We start from the raw sequence: 21,568 nt of genomic DNA, 5'->3' as shown, positions 1-21,568 counted from the left end.
CCATCGCTGCAGAAGCTGCGTGGCCGTCACGCACCCAGCCCGAGGGACAGCTGCTAAACTGCTGGGCCTCCAAGGGCCAAGGGCGGGGGCTGCCCTCTGCACCGGACTGAAGGGACAGGACACCGGAAGGCTCCTGGAGTCCCTGGGACAACCTGCAGAGCTTGGGCACGCCCGCGCCGGGTGGTAGGATGGCCCAAGGCCCAGCATGTCTTGGGGTCAGGCAGCACAGGTCCTTGTTCTCAGGAGACACCCGGCAGGTGCAGGTGGATGGGCTGTGATGTGTGCAGCTTGGCCATCAGGACAGGTGGCCAGCGCCAGAGGGGAGGAGATGTGGCGGAAGGCTGACCCCGGCAGTCCAGGCCAAACACCTATGACCTGCAGTGTATCCGTCTTGCAACTACTATTTTTGGTTTGAAAATACCAAATACCTTTTACCAAATACCTTATTAGAAAAGGAAGCGATTTTTAAAAGTTTTCTGGAGGCTCTGAGGCTGAGAAGACAACGGAGCCCCTCCCCCCACATAACTCAGAAACAAAACTAAAAATAAAAATAAGAGAAGTCTGGCAGGGTGTGGAATTTTCCCAAGTACTGTGCAATGCTGTTTGGAAAATTCTAAAAACAACCTTCTTTCGAAAACGGTGTTTTCTCATAAGTGTCACCTGGTTTCGCCCTTTGTAGTGATGGACGAGAGCCTAGATTGTGGGCCGGTGCTCGCGGGCTGGTGCGCACCTGAGGAGCAGGCCCTGTGGGGACTGGGTGTGTTTCACGGAGTGGAGTGGATGATGGGGTTCCTGTGAAGACATCCAGGCAGGCAGAAGTGCCCAGCAGGGTGACAGGGAAAAGAGGACAGTCCGTGGGATGAAGGAGTCCTGCCGGAGGTGGGGGCAGCTCTATGGCCAGGCAGGGCCGGGCTGGTCCCAAAGGCCAGCACTGTGTGGTGCATGAACTTGTACGCCTGCTGGACCAGTGGCCCTTCTAGAGGACGAATGGGCAGGATGGGGAAAGGAGAAACCAGTCAGGTTTCCCGACCCCAGGCCGGGTCAGGCCTCGGCCCCCATGAGAAGGGCATCTCTGAGTCATTTTGTCTTCCTTTTTTTTTTTTTTTTTTTTTTAATTTTGTCTTCCTTATCCAGAAACACAACAGACTCAGGGCATAGGTGGGATTTGATGGATGACAGGTGGCTCATGCACAGGGGAGGACTTTGTCACTGACCCCATAGGAACGGCCGATCGCATGAGATTCGTGTTCAGACTGCCCTGCTTCAAACCCTACATGGCTTCCCTGGTCGGGCTGGACAGAGCCCAGGCTCCAAAGTCTCAGTGACCAGAACCCCCTTAAGTTTAAGCTCTCAGCCCTGACTCCAGGCCTATCCCCAGGCTGCGCTGCCCTCCTGGAATCCCACACCCCATGAAGCTTCCTGAGTGTGGATGTGGGCAGTCTACAGCAATGCAGTCTCTGCCATGTTCCTGTGGCTCTAGGGTCTGTGGACTTGTAGGGGAATCCTGCTATGAATGGGGGGCCATCGTGGGTTACCCAGGTGCTATAAGCACCCCAAAGAAGGGGAGGGGTCAGAAATGATGCCTGGTATGGTCCTTTTATGTTGGGGATCCTGCTGGCCCTGCAGAAATAGTCGGATTACCAGTGTTCCCCACAGAAGCACGTCATCCCTCCTTCCAACTGCAGAGTAGGACAGAGAAGAGCTCCAGAGAAAGGCCCAAGTGCCCAGGAAAGAAGAGCCAAGAGGGGGCACGTGCCCTGGGGAAGTGCAGGAGGAAGCAGAAGTCCATGATTCAGGGAGCATTCATGGGGCTACCGAGGGGGGTTTCAGTTCTAGAATGCCTCCTCTGACCTTGACTCATGAATACATGTGGGGGGAGGCTCCGGATTGCTGGGGCCACAGCTCTGCAGAGATGGGAAGGCGCCAAGAGACTGAGGGGGCCCTTTAGAGCACTTGCCCAATGGGGCAGCTGCAGGGCTGAAACCAGGACCAGGGCTGGGCAGGGCTGGGCAGGCCGGGGTGGGGCTTTTCTTGCTTGTCTTTTGGATTTTTTCTTTTTTTGTCTTCTGGATTTTAAAAAGGGGAGGAGGGGCTCCTGGGTGGCTCAGTTGGCTAAGTGTCCTCTCTGACCCTTGATTTCAGCTCAGGTCGTGATCTCAGGGTCAGATGATCAAGGGCCCTTTCCTCCCCACCCCTCCACCCCCCGCATGTGGGGCGCCCTGCCGGGAGTCCGCTGGAGATTCTGAGACTCTTCTCTCCCTCTGCCCTTCCCCAGGCTCCTTGTACACGCCCTCACTCTCTCTCTAATAAATACAGAAATAAATCTTTAAAAAAATAAAATGGGGGGCGGGTTCTCAGGGCACTTGGCTGGCTCAGTCAGTGGAGCATGTGACGATCTCGGGGTTGTGAGTTCAGGCCCCACGTTGGGTGTGGGGAGTCCTTAAAAATAAAAATAAATTGAAAAATAAAGAGGGGGAAGTCCTAAGAACTGAGCCTATTTCTGAACTCTGTGACTGCCCCCTCCCCCCACCCGAATACCCTCTTGTCCTGCCTGCCCCCATTCCTTCCTGATCCCATGAGCTTGTGTTTGGTTCTTCCTTGGGAGTCCCCGAAACCGCAGCTGTTCACCGCCCCGAAACTTAGCCTCTGTTGTCGGTGCCTGTTCTTTTACGGGCCACCGTGCGGATTTGTCAAAATACATGTCACACCGACGACGTGTAGTGTTGGCAAGGCCGCGGCCAAGCAGGTGTGCTCACACCGGCTGGTGGGAGGCAGCTGCTCTGGAAACCAGTTTGGCGGTTTCCTTGAGAGTCCAGAAACTCGGCTCCCAGGTACCCCAAGGGAAATGAGCCTGTGTCTACACAAGGGGCTGCAACGAGCATGCTCAGAGCAGCTTTATTCACAAAAGCTAGAGACTGGAAGCAACCCAAATACCCACCAGGGATGAAGCGCCATGAGACCACAGCATGTGACTCCATTAGGTGAACCGTCCAAGGCCCAGAACAGGCCATTCAGCCCAGAGAGCCGTCAGGGGTCGCCGGAGCTGGGAGCACAGCAGCGGCCCCTAACAGGTATGACTGGGGGGGGGGGGGATACACGGAAACACTCTAAAACTGGATTGTGATGATGGTTGCACAACTCGGTAAATTTGCTAAAACATGCGCTATAGGGTCTCACGGGTGGGCCTTAGGGCGCGTGCTCCAATGGTGCTCCCGCGGGGCAGCTGAGGGCACTGCCCCCCTGGCCATGTTTGTTTCTGAATAGCTTGCTCCTGAGCCACCGAGGGAACCCCCAGGGGAACCCCCAGGGCACCCAGCCAAGAGCGTGGTAGCTTTGGGGGCAGGAAATGGATTCCCGGTCCCTTTCCTGAGGGATGTGAGAGCAAGTGGGACACTTTCACGAGCCACCCAGGGGAGGGCCACAGCAGCTCAAATGCACCCACATGGTTTCCAGGAAAATGGGGTTCTCTGCTGCAAACGCAGCCCAGATGAGAGGCCCCAATGGGGTCCTGCGCTCCCTGCCTGAATGATGGCACAGCCCGTAGGACTCCATGAGGCAATGCATGCGTCCTTGCCCGGCCCCACTCCACCTGTTGCCCATTCCCTTCCCGCATTGCCTGGTCCCCTCCCCAGTTGCAGAGGGGCCCTCTAGGGGCTGTGCAGGGGTCAGGGTGCTGAGTGCTGCTGAGGCTGCTCCTGTCCGGCCCAGAGCGTGACACAGCGGGCGTGCCCAGGCCTCAGGGACACAGCTCCAGGCAGCTGCAGTTCGCCCGCTGCACGAATCCGCCTACCCACTGGGCATCGGCCAGTGTCAGGATGGTGCCCTCCGGGACCTCCCTCCCAGTGGCAAGTTTTGCGACCTCCCCAGGGACCAGCGCCCGGTCCCATATGGCCAGGCCTGCCATGCTCCCCACGAAGGCCTCAAAGCTGTCAAAGCCACCCCCCATGCTGTCTTGCTCCTGGCCCAGCACAAGGGACCCTCCTGGAGGGATCTCGTAGCCCTCCCTGACGCGGGAGCCTGTGGCCACTAGCCTGCGGTCCACGTGGACCCAGTACCTGCCCAGGGTGGATGTCCAGATGATACACACGTGGTGCCACCGGCCGTCCAGCAGCGGCTGCAGGGGCAGCTCCCTGAAGGCTGGATCTCCAATCACAAAGTGGACGGAGCCAGGGACCAGGGAGTCCCTGCCATGCAGCACGAGCTTGTTGTCATTCTCCTCAGTGGCATAGGAGAGCAGGGTGCCCAAGTGGCCTGAGGCCATGCGCACCCAGCTGCACACAGACAGGGTTCGCAGGCCCGAGGCGAAGCCAGGGCTGAGGAAGGCGACGTTCTGGGTGGAGGCGTTTGGGAAGACCAGCACAGGGCCCACGTCACAGGCTGCAACAGAGGGAACAGTTGGCCCGGCACTATGCAGAGGCACGAGCGTCCACGCCGCAGGACTGCCCTTGCTCTGGGCCGTGGGCTTCAGAGCCTGTGGCTGACCTGCATCAGCACGGAGCGTGGGGCTGGCCGTGCAGGGTCCCCACGGTCCTTGCTGCACCATCAGCCCATCTTCCAGGTGGGAAGACTGGGAGCCAGGGCAGTCTTACAGCCTAGGCGGGAGCGAGCCTCTGTGAGAAGCCCCACAAGCTTGCAGGCCCCAAACCACACAAGTACAGTATCTCCTGTTCCTGGAGGTCCGAAGGCAGACACGGGGCCCCTGAGTAAAATCACGGGGCAGGCAGGGCTGGTTCCCTCCCGAGGCCCCAGGGAGAATCCTTCCCTCCCTTCCATCTTCCACAGACACCCTCGCTCCGTGGCTCACAGCCCCTCCTGCGTCTTCAAAGCACATCCCTCTCCCTCCATCCCTGGGCACAGCTCCTCGGACCCTGACTTCCCTGCCTCTTCTACAAGGACCCCGGTGTTAATCCCAGATCCCCTCCCATCTCAGCATCTGTGCTCGTGGCTGGAGAGTCCCCTTGCCATGTGAGGGTACCCACAGGGTCCAGGGATCAGGATGTGGATGTCTTTGGGGCCAGCCCCCTCCAGGTCTGCCTGACAGAGGGTCCATGGGCTGGGAGGCCTGGGGGTGCTGTACCTGGTCCCAGGTTCCTAGTGGCAGGCTGGGGACCTACATTTCTAACCCGTTTGCCCACTGGACTCAAGGATGGAGAGTGTTCTGTGGGCAGCCCCCAGCCTCTGTCTTCACCTCAGGGACCCCTGTCCTAATGCAGGGCAGGGGGCACCTGCAGGGGCTCCACTGGTTGAGCATCCAGCTCTTGTTTCAGCTCAGGTCATGATCTCAGGGTCATGGGATCGAACCCCATGTCGGGCTCCGTGCTCAGCGGGAAACCTGCTTGAGATTCTCTCTCCCTTTGCCCCTTCCCCCTGCTTGCTTTCTTTCTCTCTCTAAAATGATGATGATGATGATATGATAACGTAGGGCAGATGCCACCAGAGATGATCAACCCCCCCCTTTGAAGACATCTAGAAATATCTGTAGTTCTGGTTGTCAGAGCTTTGGGGACCCCCAAATCTTTCCTGGGATCCTGGGAGCCCTGGTGGTTCCTCACAGGCCAGCTGGTCAGCCCTGCCTCACTGGTGAGGCCACCAGAGCCACCCGGGTGGAGGGAAACCATTCTTCAGATTAGTGGGGCCCTAGAGCTGCTGATCCAGACACAGAAACAACCTAGTTAAAACGCAGGTTAAAGATGGATTGGCCTTGTGCGCATAGAGGCAGGGGCTGCTGCTAAACCCCCACCGCACTGGGGACACCCTCACTGGCCCCAAATGTCAGGAGGGCTGCAGCCAGAGACCCTGTCCTGGGAGATCCGAGATGGCAAAGCAGAGTCAGCTTCGCAGCGGGGCCTCCACTCTCGGCACAAGCCCCACGGGGTGCGGCTGAGGTCCAGGCCTGCCTGGGAGGCTCGTGCTGGTGACGGTTGAGGACGTAGTAATATCCCGCCAGCCCTGACGCGAGTGACCACCAAGTTGGAGGGGTCATCTACTGCTCCGCCCCTGCGGCACCTCAGCCGAACGCACACATCCACTCCCAATGCCGGGCCATGACCTGCATGGGCCCTCTTCCTTCTGGGGGTACATGGGGCCATGAAGCCAGCGTCCTCTCCACACAGCTCCAGGGGGAAGGCTGTTCAGAGGGGAGCGGAGGCCCAAGGAGGCCCGAATGGGGAGAGGGGAGGCCAACGGGGTAAGGGCAGGCCGTGGTACTTACTCTCTCCTGGGATCTCGGGGGGCCATGCCCACTGGCTGCTTGGGCCAGGAGGTGTCCGTGTCCCCTGCGGATGGCCAGCAAAGTCCTGAAGTGGGTCCCCAGTCGCAGGTGAAGCTCTGAGCACCTGCCTTCCCCTCTGCAGCCTTGGGGAGCTGGGGCTTGGGTGCCCAGGCAGGGGGGGGCTGTGCTGGGGTCAGCCCCGGGGCAACAGTGCCAGGGCCAGCCACCTGCAGCCGCCCCTCGAGAGCAGCCAGCCTGGCACCCTGGCCCTGCACAAGGTGTGTGAGACGAGCCAGCGCGTCCTGCAGAGCCCTCAGGTCCAGAGCCAGGCTGGAGAGGGCGTCCCTCTGTGCCTCCCGCTCCTTCCCCTCCTGGGTACGCCGCCTGTCCCTCTCACTCAGGGCGGCACCCAAGGCCAGCAGCCTGGAGTCCACCTTCCGGCTTCTGCGCCGTGTCTTCTGCATCCAGGTCTTGAGGTGGCTCAAGTCACTCTGCAGGGCGGCCTGCGACTGGTTCACCGCCAGAACCACCGCTTGGGTGTCCTGGGCCAGGCTCTGGAACCGAGTGTCAATGTTGTAGGACAGGTTGTAGTTACTGGCAAGGCCTTGCAGGTATGTTAAGGTCATCTCTTGGACCCTCCGGAACTGTAGAGAGGAGACACAACAGGCACAGGGGCTGAAGGCTGGGGAGGACGCAGGACAAGCCTTCCTGCCCATGCACCGGCCGTGATCCCCATGGATTTGACCTGCAGGCAGCTGCGTGAGGGCCAGGCACATTATCACAACCAGCCCACGGTAGCCTCACTCAGAGATGTGGGCGAGGAACCCAAGGTCCCTGGGCTGCACTCTGTGGGCTGAGGGCTTGCGGCGCCCCCCTGCCCCCCTGCCACGGCCTCGCCCGTGACCCTCACCCCTGAGTGGATGTAGGGCAGGGTGGGCTCTGTGAGTGGTTTGTGGGGATCAAAGCGGGGAGCGCCTGCAGAGAGCCCCAAGGGCCTGAGGCCTCCTGCCCCATGCCCAGCACACCCAGCACCCCTCCGGGGCACTCCGCAGCCCTTCCACCCCGCCTCCCAGCCAGTCCTCACTGTCAGTTGGTTTGACTTCATAGCAGAGCCCAGCTGGCTGCCAACTGTAGGTGACAGTAGTGTCACCCCACACTTCATGTTTGTGTCCCCAGAGCGTGGGTGCTCACCACGCCGTTTCTGCATGGGCTGTCGAATTTAACACACACAACTGCCCCGAGTGGCGGGTATACTCACCTGCTCTTCTAGCCTTCGGAGCCTCTCGAAAAATGGTTTTCTCTGCCCTGCAGGGCTGGCTTCCTGTGACAAAGCCCCATGCAGATATACAGGTGCGAAAATAAGGAAGAGACACAGGGTCTTCCTTCACGGGCAGCCCATCCTGAGGACACACGGAGAGCGGCCCGGACGGCAGGAGAAGGCAGCTTGCTTTGCGCCGCTCCCGCCCCCACCCCCCCACTCCCCGCTAGCCAGTGGACCTTTCCCTCTTCCACACTGGCTGGGACTCAGGTACTTCCTGCCACCTTAATGAAAAGCATTCGCTTTCCAGCCAGTGATCTCTGCAGAGATGGAGGTTCCCAAGGACACAAGTTTAAAACAGATGCAAACAGTTTCTCTGGAAAACAATTCTTCTGAGTGTGAGTCTTGGTCTGGCTGGCTCAGAGGCAGAAGGAGGTGATTGCTTTAGCAGGGGCACATGGACTCATGCTCCCACCAGACAGAAGTTGAAGCTGGACAGGGCCGGGCCAGGGCCAAGGAGCCCCCAGAGCCAAGTGTGCCGTGGGGCCCAGGGTGCAGGCCATGCACAGAGGGTCCTGTGAGGCCCATCCCTCTCCCTTTGATATGGCAAGGGAAATGGGGTTGGGAGCCACCTTAATTTACTTTGAGGTATAGGTTGTATGATGGGCTGAATGGTGGTCCCCGAAATGGTAGGTCCAAATCCCAACCCTGTGAATTCCTCTGTACTTGTGAATGTAAGCTTATTTGGAAAAAAAGGGCTCTTGCAAATATCATTAAGGATCTTGAGATGAGACCATGCTGAGTTTGGGTGTCCTTACAAAAGACAGAAGAGCAGAGGCACAGGGGAGAAGGCCGTAGGAAGACAGGCAGAGGCCAGGGTGATGTGGTGCAGAGAAAGCCAGGAGCTGGAGGAGGCAGGAAGGGTCCTCCCCTGGGGCCTTGGGGAGTGGGTGGCCCTGGGACATCCAGCAGTCACTGGTTATAGCAGTGGCCGTGCACAGTCTTGAATGGCTCCTCTTCTCCCAGGTGTGACTCCAGCAAAAGCAAAAGGACAAAGGTGAAGGGACCCAGGGCCAAGGAGAACTCTAGGGGAGGGAGACAGCATTGAATGCACGGATCCAATGTGGCCTGGGAGAGTGACAGGTCAAGGGCAGGGCAGGTGGAGGTGCAGAGAGAGCCTCCCCACCTGCAGGGGCAGGATGTGTGTCAGTGTCCCCAGGCCACAACCAATGACCCGTAACCAGTACAGGTCCAAGGTCAGGGTGTCCCAGGGCCCCGGTTCTCCCCAAGGCTCTGAATAAGGATTTTCCAAACAAATAAATAATTAGGGGCTTCTGGGTGGCTTAGAGGGTTAAGCATCTGGCTTTGTGTTCTGCTCAGGTCATGATCCTAGGGTCCTGGGATTGAGCCCGGCGTCGGCTCCTGCTCTACGGGCAGCATGTGTCTCCCTTTCCCTCTGCTACTCCGTTTGTTCTCTTTCTCTCAAACAAATAAACAAATCTTAAAAGAAAATAATTAAATCAGGAAAGCTGAAAGGCAAGATCTAAGCAATTGCCCAGAAAGCAGGGCAAAAAGACAGAGAGATGGAAAAAAAAAGAGAAAGAGAGAGAGAAAGTATAGCCTTCAAGGGGAATCCAATGAAGAGCAAGCACAGAGTGAGAGAAGAGAAAACGGGAAGGTAGTCTGGGAAGGGTTCCCGGCCGAGGGCATCAGTCTCAAGACGGCGTGCCAGAGAGGGCCACTTGTCATGTGTCAGAACCCCATGGCTGAGGAGTCTCCAAGTGTCGGTGGAGGAAGAACTGGGTCACGCGGGAACGACTGGACTCTCCTCCCAGAACTGAGTGCTGGCTGCCAAATACAGGAGCAAACCTCAACGTCTCTGAGTGAAAATTATTATCACTTAAAATTGTTTGTTTAGCTCAAATGTGAAGCTGCCTGGAGCAAACAACAAAGGCACTTTTTGGACACCTAAAGGCTTTGGGGGTGTGTCTCCCATGCTTCAACACAGGGATCCAGGCCCAACGGAGCTGCAGTCCCGGCTCCAGAGCCGGGCTCCAATCCAGGAGCTGACTCGGGGGTATTCCCAGAGGCCCAGGAGGGCATCGTCCTGGACTCCCCGCGACCCGTCGCACCCCACACCCACTCCGCAGGGGCGGCCCGCCTGGCCCAGCCCTGCCCTGCACCTGTGCTCCCGCCCCTGCTCCCTTCCTCCCGCCTGCACGCCGGGCGCAACGTCCAAATCGGAGCTCCTCATTCTGCTTACATTTTTAAAAAAGATTCTATTTATTTATTCATTTGAGAGAAAGAGAGAGAGCGAGAACGCGCGAGCGCACGGGATCTGAGAGGGAGACCAGGGGAAGACGGAGCGTCTCCAGGGGGCTCCCGGCCAGCGCGGGGTCCCCCCGGACCCCCCCAGCGCCCCAAGGCCGTGACCCGAGCTTCAACAGCCGGAGCCGCAGGCTCCCCTGCCTAACGCCCCTGCCGACTTCGCGGACGGATGGCGCCTGTCCTTCATGCGAGCCCTTGACCCGCGAGCGGGGGCCTGGAGAGGCTGGCTGTACGCAGCAGGCATTTAAGGAGTGCGCGCGGAGGGAACGCATCTTCCCAGACTTCCCCGGGGGGCAGCCGAGGCGGGACGGGCGCCTCGCTGCGAGGCCTTCCCGGGCCGCCCGCGGCGCTGCTGCCCCCGCACGGCCGCCGGGACCCGGAGCTGCGCTCGGAAAGCGGCCACCTGCAGCGGGGACACCCAGCCTTGGCGGCCCCGCCCACCCACGGCCCCGGCCACCCGAGGCCCCGCCCCGCCGCGCCCGGCGCAGGCGCAGACACGGCCACCCGCCCCACGCCTCTTCCGGGTCCCGGGCTTCGCTGCAGATTCGTCGTGATGTGCCGGTGGGCACCGGCCTCACGGACTCGAAAAAATTCAGTGGCAGCTCTGCCAGCGCGTGGGGAGCTCGTGCCCCGTGGTCTCACGGTCTAGGCCGCGAACTGCGTGCGGAACTGGGCCTCGGCGGCCGTGCCGAATCGACGGAGGGGTAGCAGCGGCGGGGCGGCCGGGAGCGCGCGGGGAGACTCCGGGACCCAGCGGGTGCGCGCCTCCCCGAGACCCCCGGGCCCCCCCCTAGGCCCCCCCAGGGCCCTTCCGTCCCCGAGGCCCTCCCTCCCGGCCTCGAGGTTCCCCCCCTACCCCGGCCTCGAGGTCCCCCGCCCGCCCCGGAGGCCCCCCTCCCGTCCCCCAGGTGCCCCCCCCCCCCCGCCCCGATGCAGCCTTAGCTAGTGGCCAGGTGCGCGGACAGACCACCTACCTAGTGGTACTGAACCCCGCAGAGGGGCCTGACCAGAAATACTGCAGATGACACGGGTTCCTGGGAGAGAAGCTAGGATGCGGGGGTCCAGGGTCCCCGGCCTTAGCGCCGCCGACGCAGGAGTTAGGATAATCCCCTGTGGTGGGTGCTGTCCTGCACATAGGTGACGTTGACCATCCTGGGCCTCTCCCACCCCCTCACTAGATGCCAGCAGCACCCCAGCTGTGACCCTGAGGTCCAGTGGACCTACTGTAGAGGGTACCAGGAGGGCCCTGAGCTGGGAACCAACTCTTGGTAGAAATGGCTGGTGCTGGCAGGGGACAATCCTGCGGGTGCGGAGAGATGGGGTCCCTAGCCGCCTAACAAGAGGGGCCAGGGGATGGGGGTTCTGAGAGAATGTGGAACCCACTCTAGTCTGACAGCGGGTCCCGCGTGGTTGCCAGGGGCTCCGTGGCCTTCTCCCCTGCGTCTCCTGTGGACTCCAGGATGGACCCAGCTGTCTCTGCAGTCCGGCTCACCGTCCGGGAAGCAGTTCACACCCTTTCCTCCTCCGAGGATGGCGACCACATCCTTTCCACGCTGGGGTCCCTGAAGCGGTATCTCGGTGGAGCGGAGAACCCGGCCCTTCCTGGGGAACAGGAGGAGTTTGCCAGAATGCACTTCTCAGCTCTGCTCCGGTGTCTGGTGGGCAGGCTGAGCCCTGCCTGGCTGGAGCTCCTTCCGGGCGGCCAGCTGGAGGCGCTGTGGGCCAGCTTCTTTCTGGAGGGCCCTGCAGACCAAGCTTTCCTGGTGCTGATGGAGTCCATCGAGGGCACGGCTGGGTGAGTGGGACTCGGTCTGATTATGTGGTCACTTGTGATGCAAAGGATTGCGGGCCCGCAGGTTCTCCAGTAGCTGCGGGAATTCGGTGTCCTGAAAGGTGAGAGTAGGACTTGCCCGCACCAGAGGATTTAAAGGGGGTTGTGTTAATCTCCTTGGCAATGAAGAGGCCCTTGCCCTGGGTCCTGCCCTGTTGGTGGAGGGAGGGAGCAGGAGCGTTCCCATCCCAGTGGCTTAGGCCGTGGCCCTTGCCGTCCTCCTGGGGCCCCTTCCTTCCCTCCGTGCCTCTCTGCTGTGCAGTGAGCCACCCGGCTCTACAGCAAACTCATGGGGACACCTTCCTTGAGGCGGTTCCCAGACGCTGCGTCGTGCGGGGCTGCACGTGGCCCCGGGTCGTGGCACAGCTGGGTTGCAGTTGCTGAGATACACGCAGAGCTGGTGTGGAGCGCAGAGCTGGTGTGGAGTGTCCTGTGTCCCAGCGGGGCGGCTCCCTGGGCTCAGCAGGTGCTCACGCCCTGCAATGGCTGGCTGCCAGGGGGATTTAAACCATCGGTTTTAGGTGCCGGGTGAGCTGTGGGTTGCGCGGGTGTAATGACGGCTTCTCCTGTGGGCGTGACGCCTGCTCTTGCTTCAGCCCGAGCTTCCGTCTGATGAAGATGGCGCAGCTGCTGGCCCGGTTCCTGGGCGCCGGCAGGGTGGCCGCCGTGATGGAGGGCCAGTGTCGGCAGCTGCCCGAGCCGGCCTTCCCGCTGCTCCAGGAGACGCTCCTCACCAAGCTGGTGGGCCTGCCCGACCACCTAGGCAACCGCCTGCAGCGGGAGAACCTGGCTGCCTTCCTTCCGCAGAACTACTTCCCTCTGCTCGGCGAGGAGCTCCTGCGGGTGCTGCAGGCCGTGGTGGACTCTCTGCGAGGTGCGGGGCCCTCCGCGCTGTCCTCCAGCCCTCTTCTCTGGCCACTGCCCCCCACCCCCCCGTGGCTTCTCACGGCCTCTGGAGAAGGGATTCTCTGGGTGATGCCGTTGGCAGGTCTGTGGGCTGGTAGGGACCTGTAGTGGTCACAGTGGCTGAGCTTCTTGGCTCTTGACCTTGGAGATGGAGATGACCTTGATTCCTTTAGCTCCTGGTTGGGCTGCTGGTGAAGCCGACCCAGTGGGGCTGCTCACTGCTGGGCCACTCACCGCGTGGCTTAAAGACCACATCGCTCAGTCTCCGCCGCCCCAGGTGGGCCCTGGTGTCTGGACCACCTGCTCTCCCGCTGTGGGGTGAGCACAGGGTCTTGCCCCTCTGTGTCCAGTGCCCCAGCAGCTGAGGCTGTGCAGTGGGTGCCATGTGCGGGCGCTCCCTTCACTTGTGCTCACGTGGCCCCCGTGGCCACCCCACGAGGGAGGCCTTGCCACTGTACTGGGTGAGGGAGCAGGCTGAGGCAAGGCATGCCTGTGTCTGCTGAGCCCACGGGGTCTGTCTCGGCTTAGCCGGGCTGCCCCGCCTCCTCGTCTGTGCTGGGAGAAGCCCCCAGCATGTTCTGAATGAGTCGAGAGCAGATCTAGACCACATGTGCTTCCATTGGGCGGCTGCATCCTCGTCCTTGTAGGACCTCGGATACCCCCTCTTTAGGTGGCAGATGCTGCGTTTGCATCATGCACGTCCTGTCTCATGCTGGGGACCGTCCTCCTGGCGCTTCTGGTGGAGCTGGTGCGCCCATCCTCACATGTCCCCATGCCCTGTCGCTTCCTGCAGGTGGCTCAGACGCCTGCCACCCGCACCATGTGGCTGACTGCCTGGGCCACCCCTCGGTGCCTCCTCCTTGTGCCACCACACTGGGCCCTACTCCGTGGTGATTGGGCGAGCAGGAGGGTGAAAGGCTGTTTGAAATTATGATGGGTGCTTCCGGTTAGAAACAGTGCTACTGGGATTTCAGTTGGAGTTAGATGGAGAGGAGTGGTGTTTTTTTTCTTTTTTTTTCTTTTTTAAAGATTTTATTTATTTATTCATAGAGACAGAGAGAGAGAGGCAGAGACACAGGCCGGGGGGAGAAGCAGGCTCCATGCAAAGAGCCTGACGTGGGACTCGATCCAGGGTCTCCAGGATCACGCCCTGGGCTGCAGGCAGCGCTAAACCGCTGCGCCACCGGGGCTGCCCGAGTGGTGTTTTTATGACACAAAGATGCCCTGTCCAGAAAGGAGGTCTGCTTGCACCTAGTCGGGAGTTGCCTTGTGGCCTTGCCCCTGACTGCCCCCTTTCCTTCTCGTGCCAGGTGGCTGGGACTGCTCCATCTCCTTCTTGTCTCAGGTGCTGGGGAAAGCCTGTGTCCATGGGAGACAGAGTGAGTGTTTCCAGTCCTGGGAGGAGCCCCCAGTGCTTTCTAGCTATCTCCCCGTCCTTTGTGTCTGCCATCCTGGAGGGGGCGGGAGGATGGTCCCGTCACCTGGGCCTACACCCCCACCCCCCAGCGTAGACCCTAGGTGCCCTTGGGCCCCCAGCTCAGGCTTCCATGTGCTTCCCCCAGAGGAGATCCTGGGCGTGCTGGTGCCGCAGCTGATGGCCCTCACCCAGGGCAACTGCCTCTGGCAGCGGGTCTGCTGGCGCCTGATGGAGTGTGTGCCCGACCGGGCCATGGAGGCTCTGCTAACTGGACTGGTGGAGGCTACCTCGGGGTAAGGAGCCAGGAGGGCAGGAGGTGGGGGTTCCAGGGACAGCGAGTCCAAGCTCCCGTGGAGAGGCTGTCTCCTTGGTCGGCTAGGCCAGGGAGGGGAAGTCCACTTGTGTTGAGGTGCGGGGCTCTTCTGGTTTCCACGTTCACTGGGAGGGAGAATTCAGGTCCGGCTCAGCTGCGGCGCAGGCACTGGGTTCCTGGTGGTTAGCACAGAGCCCGGGGGATGGGGGCCGGCCTGCTGAGGTCTCTGGAGATCACGTTTTGCCCTCTCTCCTCGACTGTGCCTCGCAGGTCTGAAGTCCTCTCCAGGCTGCTGGGGAACCTAGTGATGAAGAGTAAGAAGGCCCGGTTTGTGATGACCCGAAAAATTCTGTTCCTACAGTATCGATACTCGGTGAGAGCGTGGTGAGGGCAAGGGCGAGGGCAAGGGCTGAGGGTGGCCCCAGGGCCTGGGAGACGTGACCATAGCAGGCGGAGCAGAGCTCAGTCGCCCAGGAAACCCTGCTGATCCTCATCCCAGACCTTGCTCTGGGGCCCCCGGCCAGGCGGTCCTTGGCCCATCATGTGGCCAGTGGGTGTTGGCTCGGTAGAAGGTGACATGGTACCCGGCTTCTGTCACAGACACCCATGCTACAGAGCCTGCTGGGGTACCTGGCCATGGACAGCCAACGGCGCCCACTCCTTGTACAGGTGAGCGTGGCCCGGCCCACCATCCCTGCCGCTCCCAACACTTCTGCCTGGAACAGAGCCCCTCTTGGGCTGGCCGTGGGCGAGGATGGTGGCACCGAGGGCCACGCGGTCCCGTGCCCTGCTGGGGAGGTCGGTGGAGCTGTCTAACCTGGCCGGGCTGTGCCACCCACCAGGCGCTGAAGGAGCTCTTGGAGACGTGGGGCAGCAGCAGTGCCATCCGCCACGCGCCTCTGCCTCAGCAGCGCTACGTCAGCAAGGCTGTCCTCATCTGCCTGGCGCACCTGCGGGAGGCAGAGCTCCGGGACAGCCGGGACGGTGAGCAGGACGTGGGCACCTGCCCCATGCCCGCCCTGCCCAGCACGCCCGCAGCACTCAGCCTGTGGGTGTCACTGCTTCTAGAGCTGCTGGCCAGCCTCATGGCGGGAGTGAAGAGTCGCCTGGACAGCAGCCTGCCTGCCGTGCGCCACCTGGGCATGATTGTGGCCGAAGTAGCCAGTGCCCGGATCCACCCCAAGGGCCCTCCCCTGAGGTTCCAGGTGAACAAGGCCTGCACCCTCAGTGTCTCCCAGCCCGGGGCCCATAAACCTGTGTGTTGGCATGGAACTAGCCCTGGTGGCCCCAAGGGGACGGGGTCATAGCCCCTCAGCAGGTCCTGAACACATGCCCCCAGGTGGATTCCCTGGGACATCTGGAAGTGTTCTCTCTGGGCAGGACACAGCGGACAGGCGTCCCTTCCTGTCCACCTGCTGAGCCCCTGGGATGTCTTGGGATTCCAGCCCCTCTGGAGGGTGGGCTCCCCTGACCTTGCACATCCAGCGCTGCCCGCTGTTGTGCGGAGACTCGTGAAGTTGTGAGCCGTGGTGGAGGCTCTGGGGGCCCCGGGCCTGCCCCCTCATCACTCTCCCCGCCAGCTCCAGCCTGTGTGCCTTTCAGTATGAAGATGATGAACTGAGCCGAGAGCTGCTGGCCCTGGTGGCAGCCCAGCCTGCGGCTGACAGCCCCTCGGAAGCGAGGTGAGGGTCCCTAAGCCCCATGGTCCCTGCGCTCTGGGCTCGGGGGGCCGGGCAGGGCCCATTCCTGCACGCATGCTACTCCCTTACCTTATCCTGGGCTGTAGTTGCTGAGACTTGAGTAAAGAAGCATCGGGTAGGGGCAGGGGAAGCACTGCCTGGGGCCAGAAGCTTGTGTGGGGCCTCCCCTAGGGTTCCTTCTTTGTTCTCCAAAGCCCGGCTGTTGCTCCAGTGGCTACAGAGGCTCCTGACAGAGGGAGCACGGAAGGTGGTGGTGTTCCGGCCCAGGCGGAGGGTGCGGGCTCTGACCTGGACAGGTAGGGGCTGATCTCAGGTGGAAACGGCAGAGGGGGGAGCAGCCCTGGGCTGGTCTCAGAGCCCCACACACGTGAGCATGGGAGTGGACAGCCCACGCTGCCTGGAGGTCGCGGGTCAGCCTTGCAGCCTTGCCGCTCTCTGCGAGCGCCCTGATAGCAAAGTCTGCGGCTCCTGAGGCTTCGGGGACTTAGGGTGAATTCCAGTGAGTCAGGAGCACGGCCCGCCTGTTGCCTGCCCCTGGGTGACAGGCGGGCCCCATGGGCCTCTGCTGCTTCCTCAGTGACGACGACCTTGTCCCCTATGACATGTCCGGGGACCAAGAGCTGAAGAGCAGTAAGGCGCCTGCCTACCTCCGGGACTGTGTGGAAGGTGGGCCCCTTCCCCCGCGGGAGCCCCGCCGAGCGCCTGCCCTGGGGTGGCTGCACCGCGGGAACGGCCTGTTCCCAGTCCCTGGCCGCCAGCTCTGCCTCGCACGAGGTCAGGGCTGAGGACCAGCGCAGGCCCGTCTGTTCTGTGCAGCCCTGACCTCCTCGGAGGACTGGGAGCGCTGGGAGGCAGCTCTGCAAGCTGTTGAGGGGCTGATCGTCAGGCGCCCAGCCGCCACTCGCGAGGTGAGTGGGGCAGGTGATGTCGAAGAGGGGCATGTGCCTCAGTGGTCATGTGTCTGGCCAGGAGGCCCATGGCTGGGATGGGGAGGCAGAGGGCTGCGGGGGCCTAGGGCAGGCGGGGGCTGAGGCCTCTGACCCCTGCGTGCAGGTGAGCGTGGAGCTGGCCAAGGTGCTGCTGCACCTGGAGGAGAAGATGAGTGTGGTGGGGTTCGAGGAGCTGCGCCAGCGAGCCCTAGTGGCCGTCGTGGTCACAGACCCGGCCCCGGTGAGTCCCTGGGGCGGTGCTATGGTCCTGCCGCCCGGACGGCGTTTGCGTTGGGGCCCAACCCGAGTGGCGGCTCATAGCAGCCTCTCGCATGCCTGGCTTAGGTAGCGGAGTATCTGACCTCACAATTCTACGCCATCAACTTCAGCCTCCGGCAGCGCATGGACATCCTGGACGTAAGTGCTTGGGCCCCGTGTCCCGCTTGCCAGGCCCAAGCGGCCCTCGTAAGGGGAGGGGAGCGGGTACTTGCCACAAGCCACGTGGTCGGAACCAGAGGCCTCCCTTGGTCCCTTGTTGCTGGACCCAAGGGCCTGGGACTGGCACCTGTCTGGGGCTTTCTTAGCAGTGCGTGGGACTCCGTGGAGGCTGTGTCCTTTGCCTCAGACAAAAGGTTTATTAAGACAAATTCCCTTGCCGTATGATTCCCCGTCCATGTGACAGAACATTATCTGGTTTTACAAACAAAGGACGTTCTAACACCTGCCATGGTGTGGGTGAACCTACTGGACACTGCTCGGTGGGAAAAGTTGGTCACGAGAGGCAGGTCTCTAGGGTCATCAAAATCACAGACAGAAAAAAAAAATTATAGACAGGAAGTAGATGGTGGAGAGGGTGTGTTTCACGGAGACCATGCTCCAGTTTAGGAGATGGTGGCGATGGCCACGTGATGTGAATGACGTGCTGCGGCTGAGCTGGGCACGCACAACAGTCAGGACGGCAAGTGTGACAGTGTGTGCATCTTATGTGGTGAAACAGGAAAACAGAGATGGCACTGCACAGGTCACCATCTCGGTGCTTGCAGTTCAGTGGCACTTGGTGCCTGGATAGTGTCGTGTGACTACATCCTGTGTTGCCCTCAGAGGAACAGCCCATGACGCGCGCTCCCGTGCTCTGGCACCTGCAAGCACCAGGCTACTCTCTGCCACCCTGCCAGTGCTTCCTGCACTTGTTCTGGGCCCGTCTGCCCCCGTGTGCAGTCTGGGTCAGAACTTCATTCCCTTTCCCAGGTGGCTGGGTGCCAGGTTGGATGAGGTTCTGGACTAGAAGGGGCTCTGGGTGCAGAAGCAAGGCCGCTGGCCTGTTGCCAGGGAGCACGGCCACGTTCCCTCCTGTCCGCACATGCGTGAAGTGATCCTGTGATGCTTGGAACTGACATTCTGAGTGGTCCCTGAGCGTCCTCCACGCCGCCCGTGAGGGCCGACTGCCCAGGGAGCGGAGGGCTCAAGGGCACTTGGCTTACCCGGAGTGTTAGAAAGTACCATGCCTCCCTAGAGCAGCAACAATGTCCTGGTCTTCCCCCTCCTTTAGGTCCTGACCCTGGCGGCCCAGGAGCTGTCTCGGCCGGGGCGCCTCCCCAAGGCTGCCCAGGTCAGCTCCCCGAGTCCCGCCTCCCCGTCCAGCAGCACCGAGGCTCCCGCCTGGCGGGCGGTCGTGGAAGAGCGGATCAGAAACAAGACCCGGCGGTTCTCTAAGGTCAGCCAGGACCCGTGCTCAGTGACCTCTAGCTGCCGCCTGCACTGAGCGGGGCCGAGTCGGGACCAGGATGGCGCCCACACTAGGGTCCTTCCTGTGAAGGGGGTTTGGGTACAAACTGAGCGACGGGACGGGTGCCGTGGGGCTTCAAAGTGGAGTGGTTTCAAAACGTGACTGTGCACGTGTGTGTGAAAAAGGCCCTAGAGGTTCTAGGTCAGCAAGAAGTGACGGGGTGTTTGCTGTGTCATCAGGGTCCACTCGGGCCAGGCTGTCATGGGGGGCGGGTGCTGCTCACTCCCAGCGGCGCACAGGACGGCCGGGTGCCCACAGCTGAGTCCCGCACGGGGGAGGGCTGGTGCCTGTGAGCACTGTATGTTTGCAGGGCTCTGCCCGGCAGGGACCGGATGCTGGCCCCAACAAATTCAGCTTGGTAGCTGGCTGGTTCTTCTTCCCCCTCATTCAGCACTTTGACAGGTGAGCGGGAGGCCTGCACATCCCTGCCAACGAGCGGCTTCCCCCGGGGTGGGGTCTGCGGTCCCAGCAGCGGGTCACGATCTGGGTGGTGGCCGTCTAAAGCTTAAATGGTGAAGTGAGGGTGTCCAGAGCCGCAGCCTGTCACAGGTGGTGGGTTCTGGCTGGCGGGCAGGGGCCATGCTGCGTCTGTCCAACACCTCACGTGGCTCTGGGTGCTGCCCGGGGACAGGCAGTGAGGAGCGTCCGGGTACTGGGTGTCCCTCGGTGGCCCAGGTCTTGGGAGCCAGCTCCGAGGGCCCAGCCTGCACATTACAGGATTCTGTTTTAGGCCTCTGGTGACCTTTGACCTTTTGGGAGAGGACCAACTGGTCCTTGGGAGATTGGCCCACACTTTAGGAGCCCTGATGTACCTGGCTGTGAACACCACGGTGAGTTGGAAGTGGCAGCTTCACCTGGGATGCAGCACAGGCTCCAGGGTGGGGATCTCTGGGTGCCACGACCCCTGCCCATGGCCTCTGCTGTTTCAGGTGGCTGTGCCCATGGGCAAGGCCCTCTTGGAATTTGTGTGGACCCTTCGTTTCCACGGTGATGCGTGAGTGGCTGTGGGGCTGAGGGCAGTGGTCCCATGTGGACAGAGATGGGGTTCCAAATCCTGCTGTGATGTGGATGGCAGAGGCAGGGGCGATCCTAGCTTGGCCTGGCACTTTGTGAGTGGGAAGGGGAGGGTGGGGTTGGGTGTGCTTTGGTGGCCTGTGGGTCTGCCGTAACCCTGAGCAGATGTGGGGTCTCTGTGGCCCGGGGCTCCGTCAGGACTCGGCCTTCCTGCCTTTAGCTACGTGCGCCAAGGCCTGTTGTCTGCGGTCTCCGCTGTCCTGCTCAGCGTTCCGACTGCTCGGCTGCTGACTGACCTGCCAGATGAGCTGCTGGAAGCCCGGCCCTGGCTGGCGGGTGAACACCGGGCCCCCAGCTGCGTTGGCGAGGCGGGCGGGAGGAGGCTGGTGTGGCCCGGAGCGTTGTCGTGGGCCAGGGCATGGGGATGGCAGAGGCCTTGGGGCTGTCCTGTCGCTCCTTGTCTGCGCACGAAGCGGCCCCTGGCAGGGGATGGGGACGTGGCTGTTACTGGGTTGCTTTGGGGGGTTTTGCGGGGCGGGGGGCAAGGGAAGGCGTTCTGAGGTGGGGGATGAGGTCTGTATTTGTGGAATATTCCAACACTTTGTCACGGTTACAAGAACCATACAGCGAGCACCACGGAACCAGGTCGGCCGGTGAGTGTTCTGACACTATCCCCCGTCAACATTCTTGGAGCCAGCGTGACCTCCCGTCTGCAGGCACTGGAGTTGTCCAGAGCAGCGCACGCATTTCCACCCCCGGGGCTCATGGCCGGGACTCTAGGGTCTGACCTGCTGCCCCACGTGGATGCCCAGGGTCTGATGAAGGCCTATTTCTGTCTTTTCTACCAGACCTGGGTCCAGGCAGGGCCCCTCCAGTGCGGGTTGTCCCGGGCCCCTTTTGTCATGTTGGTGGGTTTGCAGAGCGCCCTTCAATGGGGCTCTGATCACGTGTCAGGACGGCTGTGGGCAGTGCTGCCGGTGTGTGGCAGCATCCTGCGTCCTGGGACAGGTCGCACTGTCCTGGGCACATGTGTCCTCCCCACAGAGACAGTGGGTCTCTTCCATCCCACTGCCTCCCTGCCACCATCGCTGCAGCGGGAGCGGGACGTTGCCCCTGCACAGGGACAGAGTAAAGCCCTTCGCTTCCATGGGGAGGGGGTGGGGATCGCCGGGCCACACGGGGCCCCATGAGCTTGTGCAGGAAGACTTCCCTGAGGAAACCACAGACGGCAGGCCTGCCCAGCCATGTGACACTGCTGCGGCCCACTTTCTTTTCGTCTTTGGCAGATGTGGCGGAGCAGGACTCCGACGAGGACTGCAGGGTGCTGGCTGTGAAAGCACTGCTGCTCCTGGAGAAGCTCAAAGACACACTCCTCCCGCTGACGCCTCCTTAGCCTGAGTGCTCCAGCAGCGGTCCACGCCAGGGCCTCTGGCACTGCCCCCGCGGACACGGCATCCCCGGAGGGAGGGAGCTGCTGGGGCCCCTGTGGGCTGATTCTCTGACTGTCCCCAAGCCCCTTCCTCACCCAAATGCAGGAGACTTTAAAAAAAAATAAAAAAGGAGAAGAAAAAGCTGCAGGTGCTCAACCCCATGCCTCAGGGCTCTGAGCTGCTCGGCACGGTCCGCAGGGACACACATGCTGGAGGCTGCTGGGAGGCGCTGGGGTGGGAAGGTCCCACCTGGCTCTGACCCGCCACAAGGCTGGCCCTTCAGCGGGAGCTGGTGACACTGCTGCATGAGGCTGCCTTGTGGAGGCCCTGGCCCCCGACTGGTCACCATGTCACCTGAGCAGAGCCTCCCCTTCCCTATGTGTGCGTCCTGCTGGAAACTCAGAAGTGTGCTTAGGTGCTTGCCATGTGCTGGGGACGAGGCACA

General features: G+C 61.6%; 2 protein-coding genes across 4 annotated transcripts; one reads left to right on the top strand and one right to left on the bottom strand.

Moving 5' to 3' along the window:
* Positions 1 to 2,889: 2,889 nt before the first annotated feature.
* Positions 2,890 to 9,747, bottom strand: PTX4 (pentraxin 4). Its single transcript, XM_041747604.1, is given in 4 exon segments — positions 2,890 to 4,377; positions 6,212 to 6,398; positions 6,400 to 6,855; positions 7,470 to 9,747. Coding segments are annotated over 4 exon segments (1,425 nt in total). The 5' UTR covers positions 7,611 to 9,747; the 3' UTR covers positions 2,890 to 3,736.
* Positions 9,748 to 10,321: 574 nt separating this feature from the next.
* Positions 10,322 to 21,266, top strand: TELO2 (telomere maintenance 2). 3 transcript variants are annotated; one of them, XM_041747602.1, is made up of 21 exons: positions 10,325 to 10,554; positions 11,215 to 11,592; positions 12,225 to 12,502; positions 13,845 to 13,913; positions 14,097 to 14,244; positions 14,535 to 14,637; positions 14,865 to 14,933; positions 15,107 to 15,248; positions 15,333 to 15,469; positions 15,867 to 15,946; positions 16,159 to 16,260; positions 16,542 to 16,630; positions 16,781 to 16,872; positions 17,018 to 17,134; positions 17,239 to 17,310; positions 18,443 to 18,607; positions 18,990 to 19,081; positions 19,410 to 19,509; positions 19,609 to 19,673; positions 19,914 to 20,029; positions 20,980 to 21,266. In XM_041747602.1, the coding sequence occupies exons 2-21, from the start codon at positions 11,258 to 11,260 to the stop codon at positions 21,084 to 21,086; spliced, it is 2,478 nt and encodes an 825-aa protein (XP_041603536.1). In that variant the 5' UTR covers positions 10,325 to 10,554; positions 11,215 to 11,257; the 3' UTR covers positions 21,087 to 21,266. The 3 variants fall into 3 exon arrangements, with proteins under 3 accessions (XP_041603535.1, XP_041603534.1, XP_041603536.1); XM_041747601.1 differs by having other exon boundaries at positions 10,322 to 10,554; positions 11,186 to 11,592; positions 19,914 to 21,266; XM_041747600.1 differs by having other exon boundaries at positions 10,323 to 10,554; positions 19,914 to 21,266.
* Positions 21,267 to 21,568: the final 302 nt, after the last annotated feature.

Source organism: Vulpes lagopus, chromosome 3 (genome assembly GCF_018345385.1).
Source record: "Vulpes lagopus strain Blue_001 chromosome 3, ASM1834538v1, whole genome shotgun sequence".
In the NCBI taxonomy this organism is placed as follows: domain Eukaryota; kingdom Metazoa; phylum Chordata; class Mammalia; order Carnivora; family Canidae; genus Vulpes; species Vulpes lagopus.
This window is presented reverse-complemented; position numbering and strand designations above follow the sequence as displayed.

What these genes read in the sequence shown, in the direction of transcription:
- TELO2 (XM_041747601.1), top strand. Translation starts at nt 11,258, where the DNA reads ATGGACCCAGCTGTCTCTGCAGTCCGGCTCACCGTCCGGGAAGCAGTT. An exon ending in CCTCCGGGACTGTGTGGAAG is followed by an intron (nt 16,631 to 16,780) that starts GTGGGCCCCTTC and finishes TGTTCTGTGCAG; the next exon opens with CCCTGACCTCCTCGGAGGAC. An exon ending in CTTCGTTTCCACGGTGATGC is followed by an intron (nt 19,674 to 19,913) that starts GTGAGTGGCTGT and finishes TCCTGCCTTTAG; the next exon opens with CTACGTGCGCCAAGGCCTGT.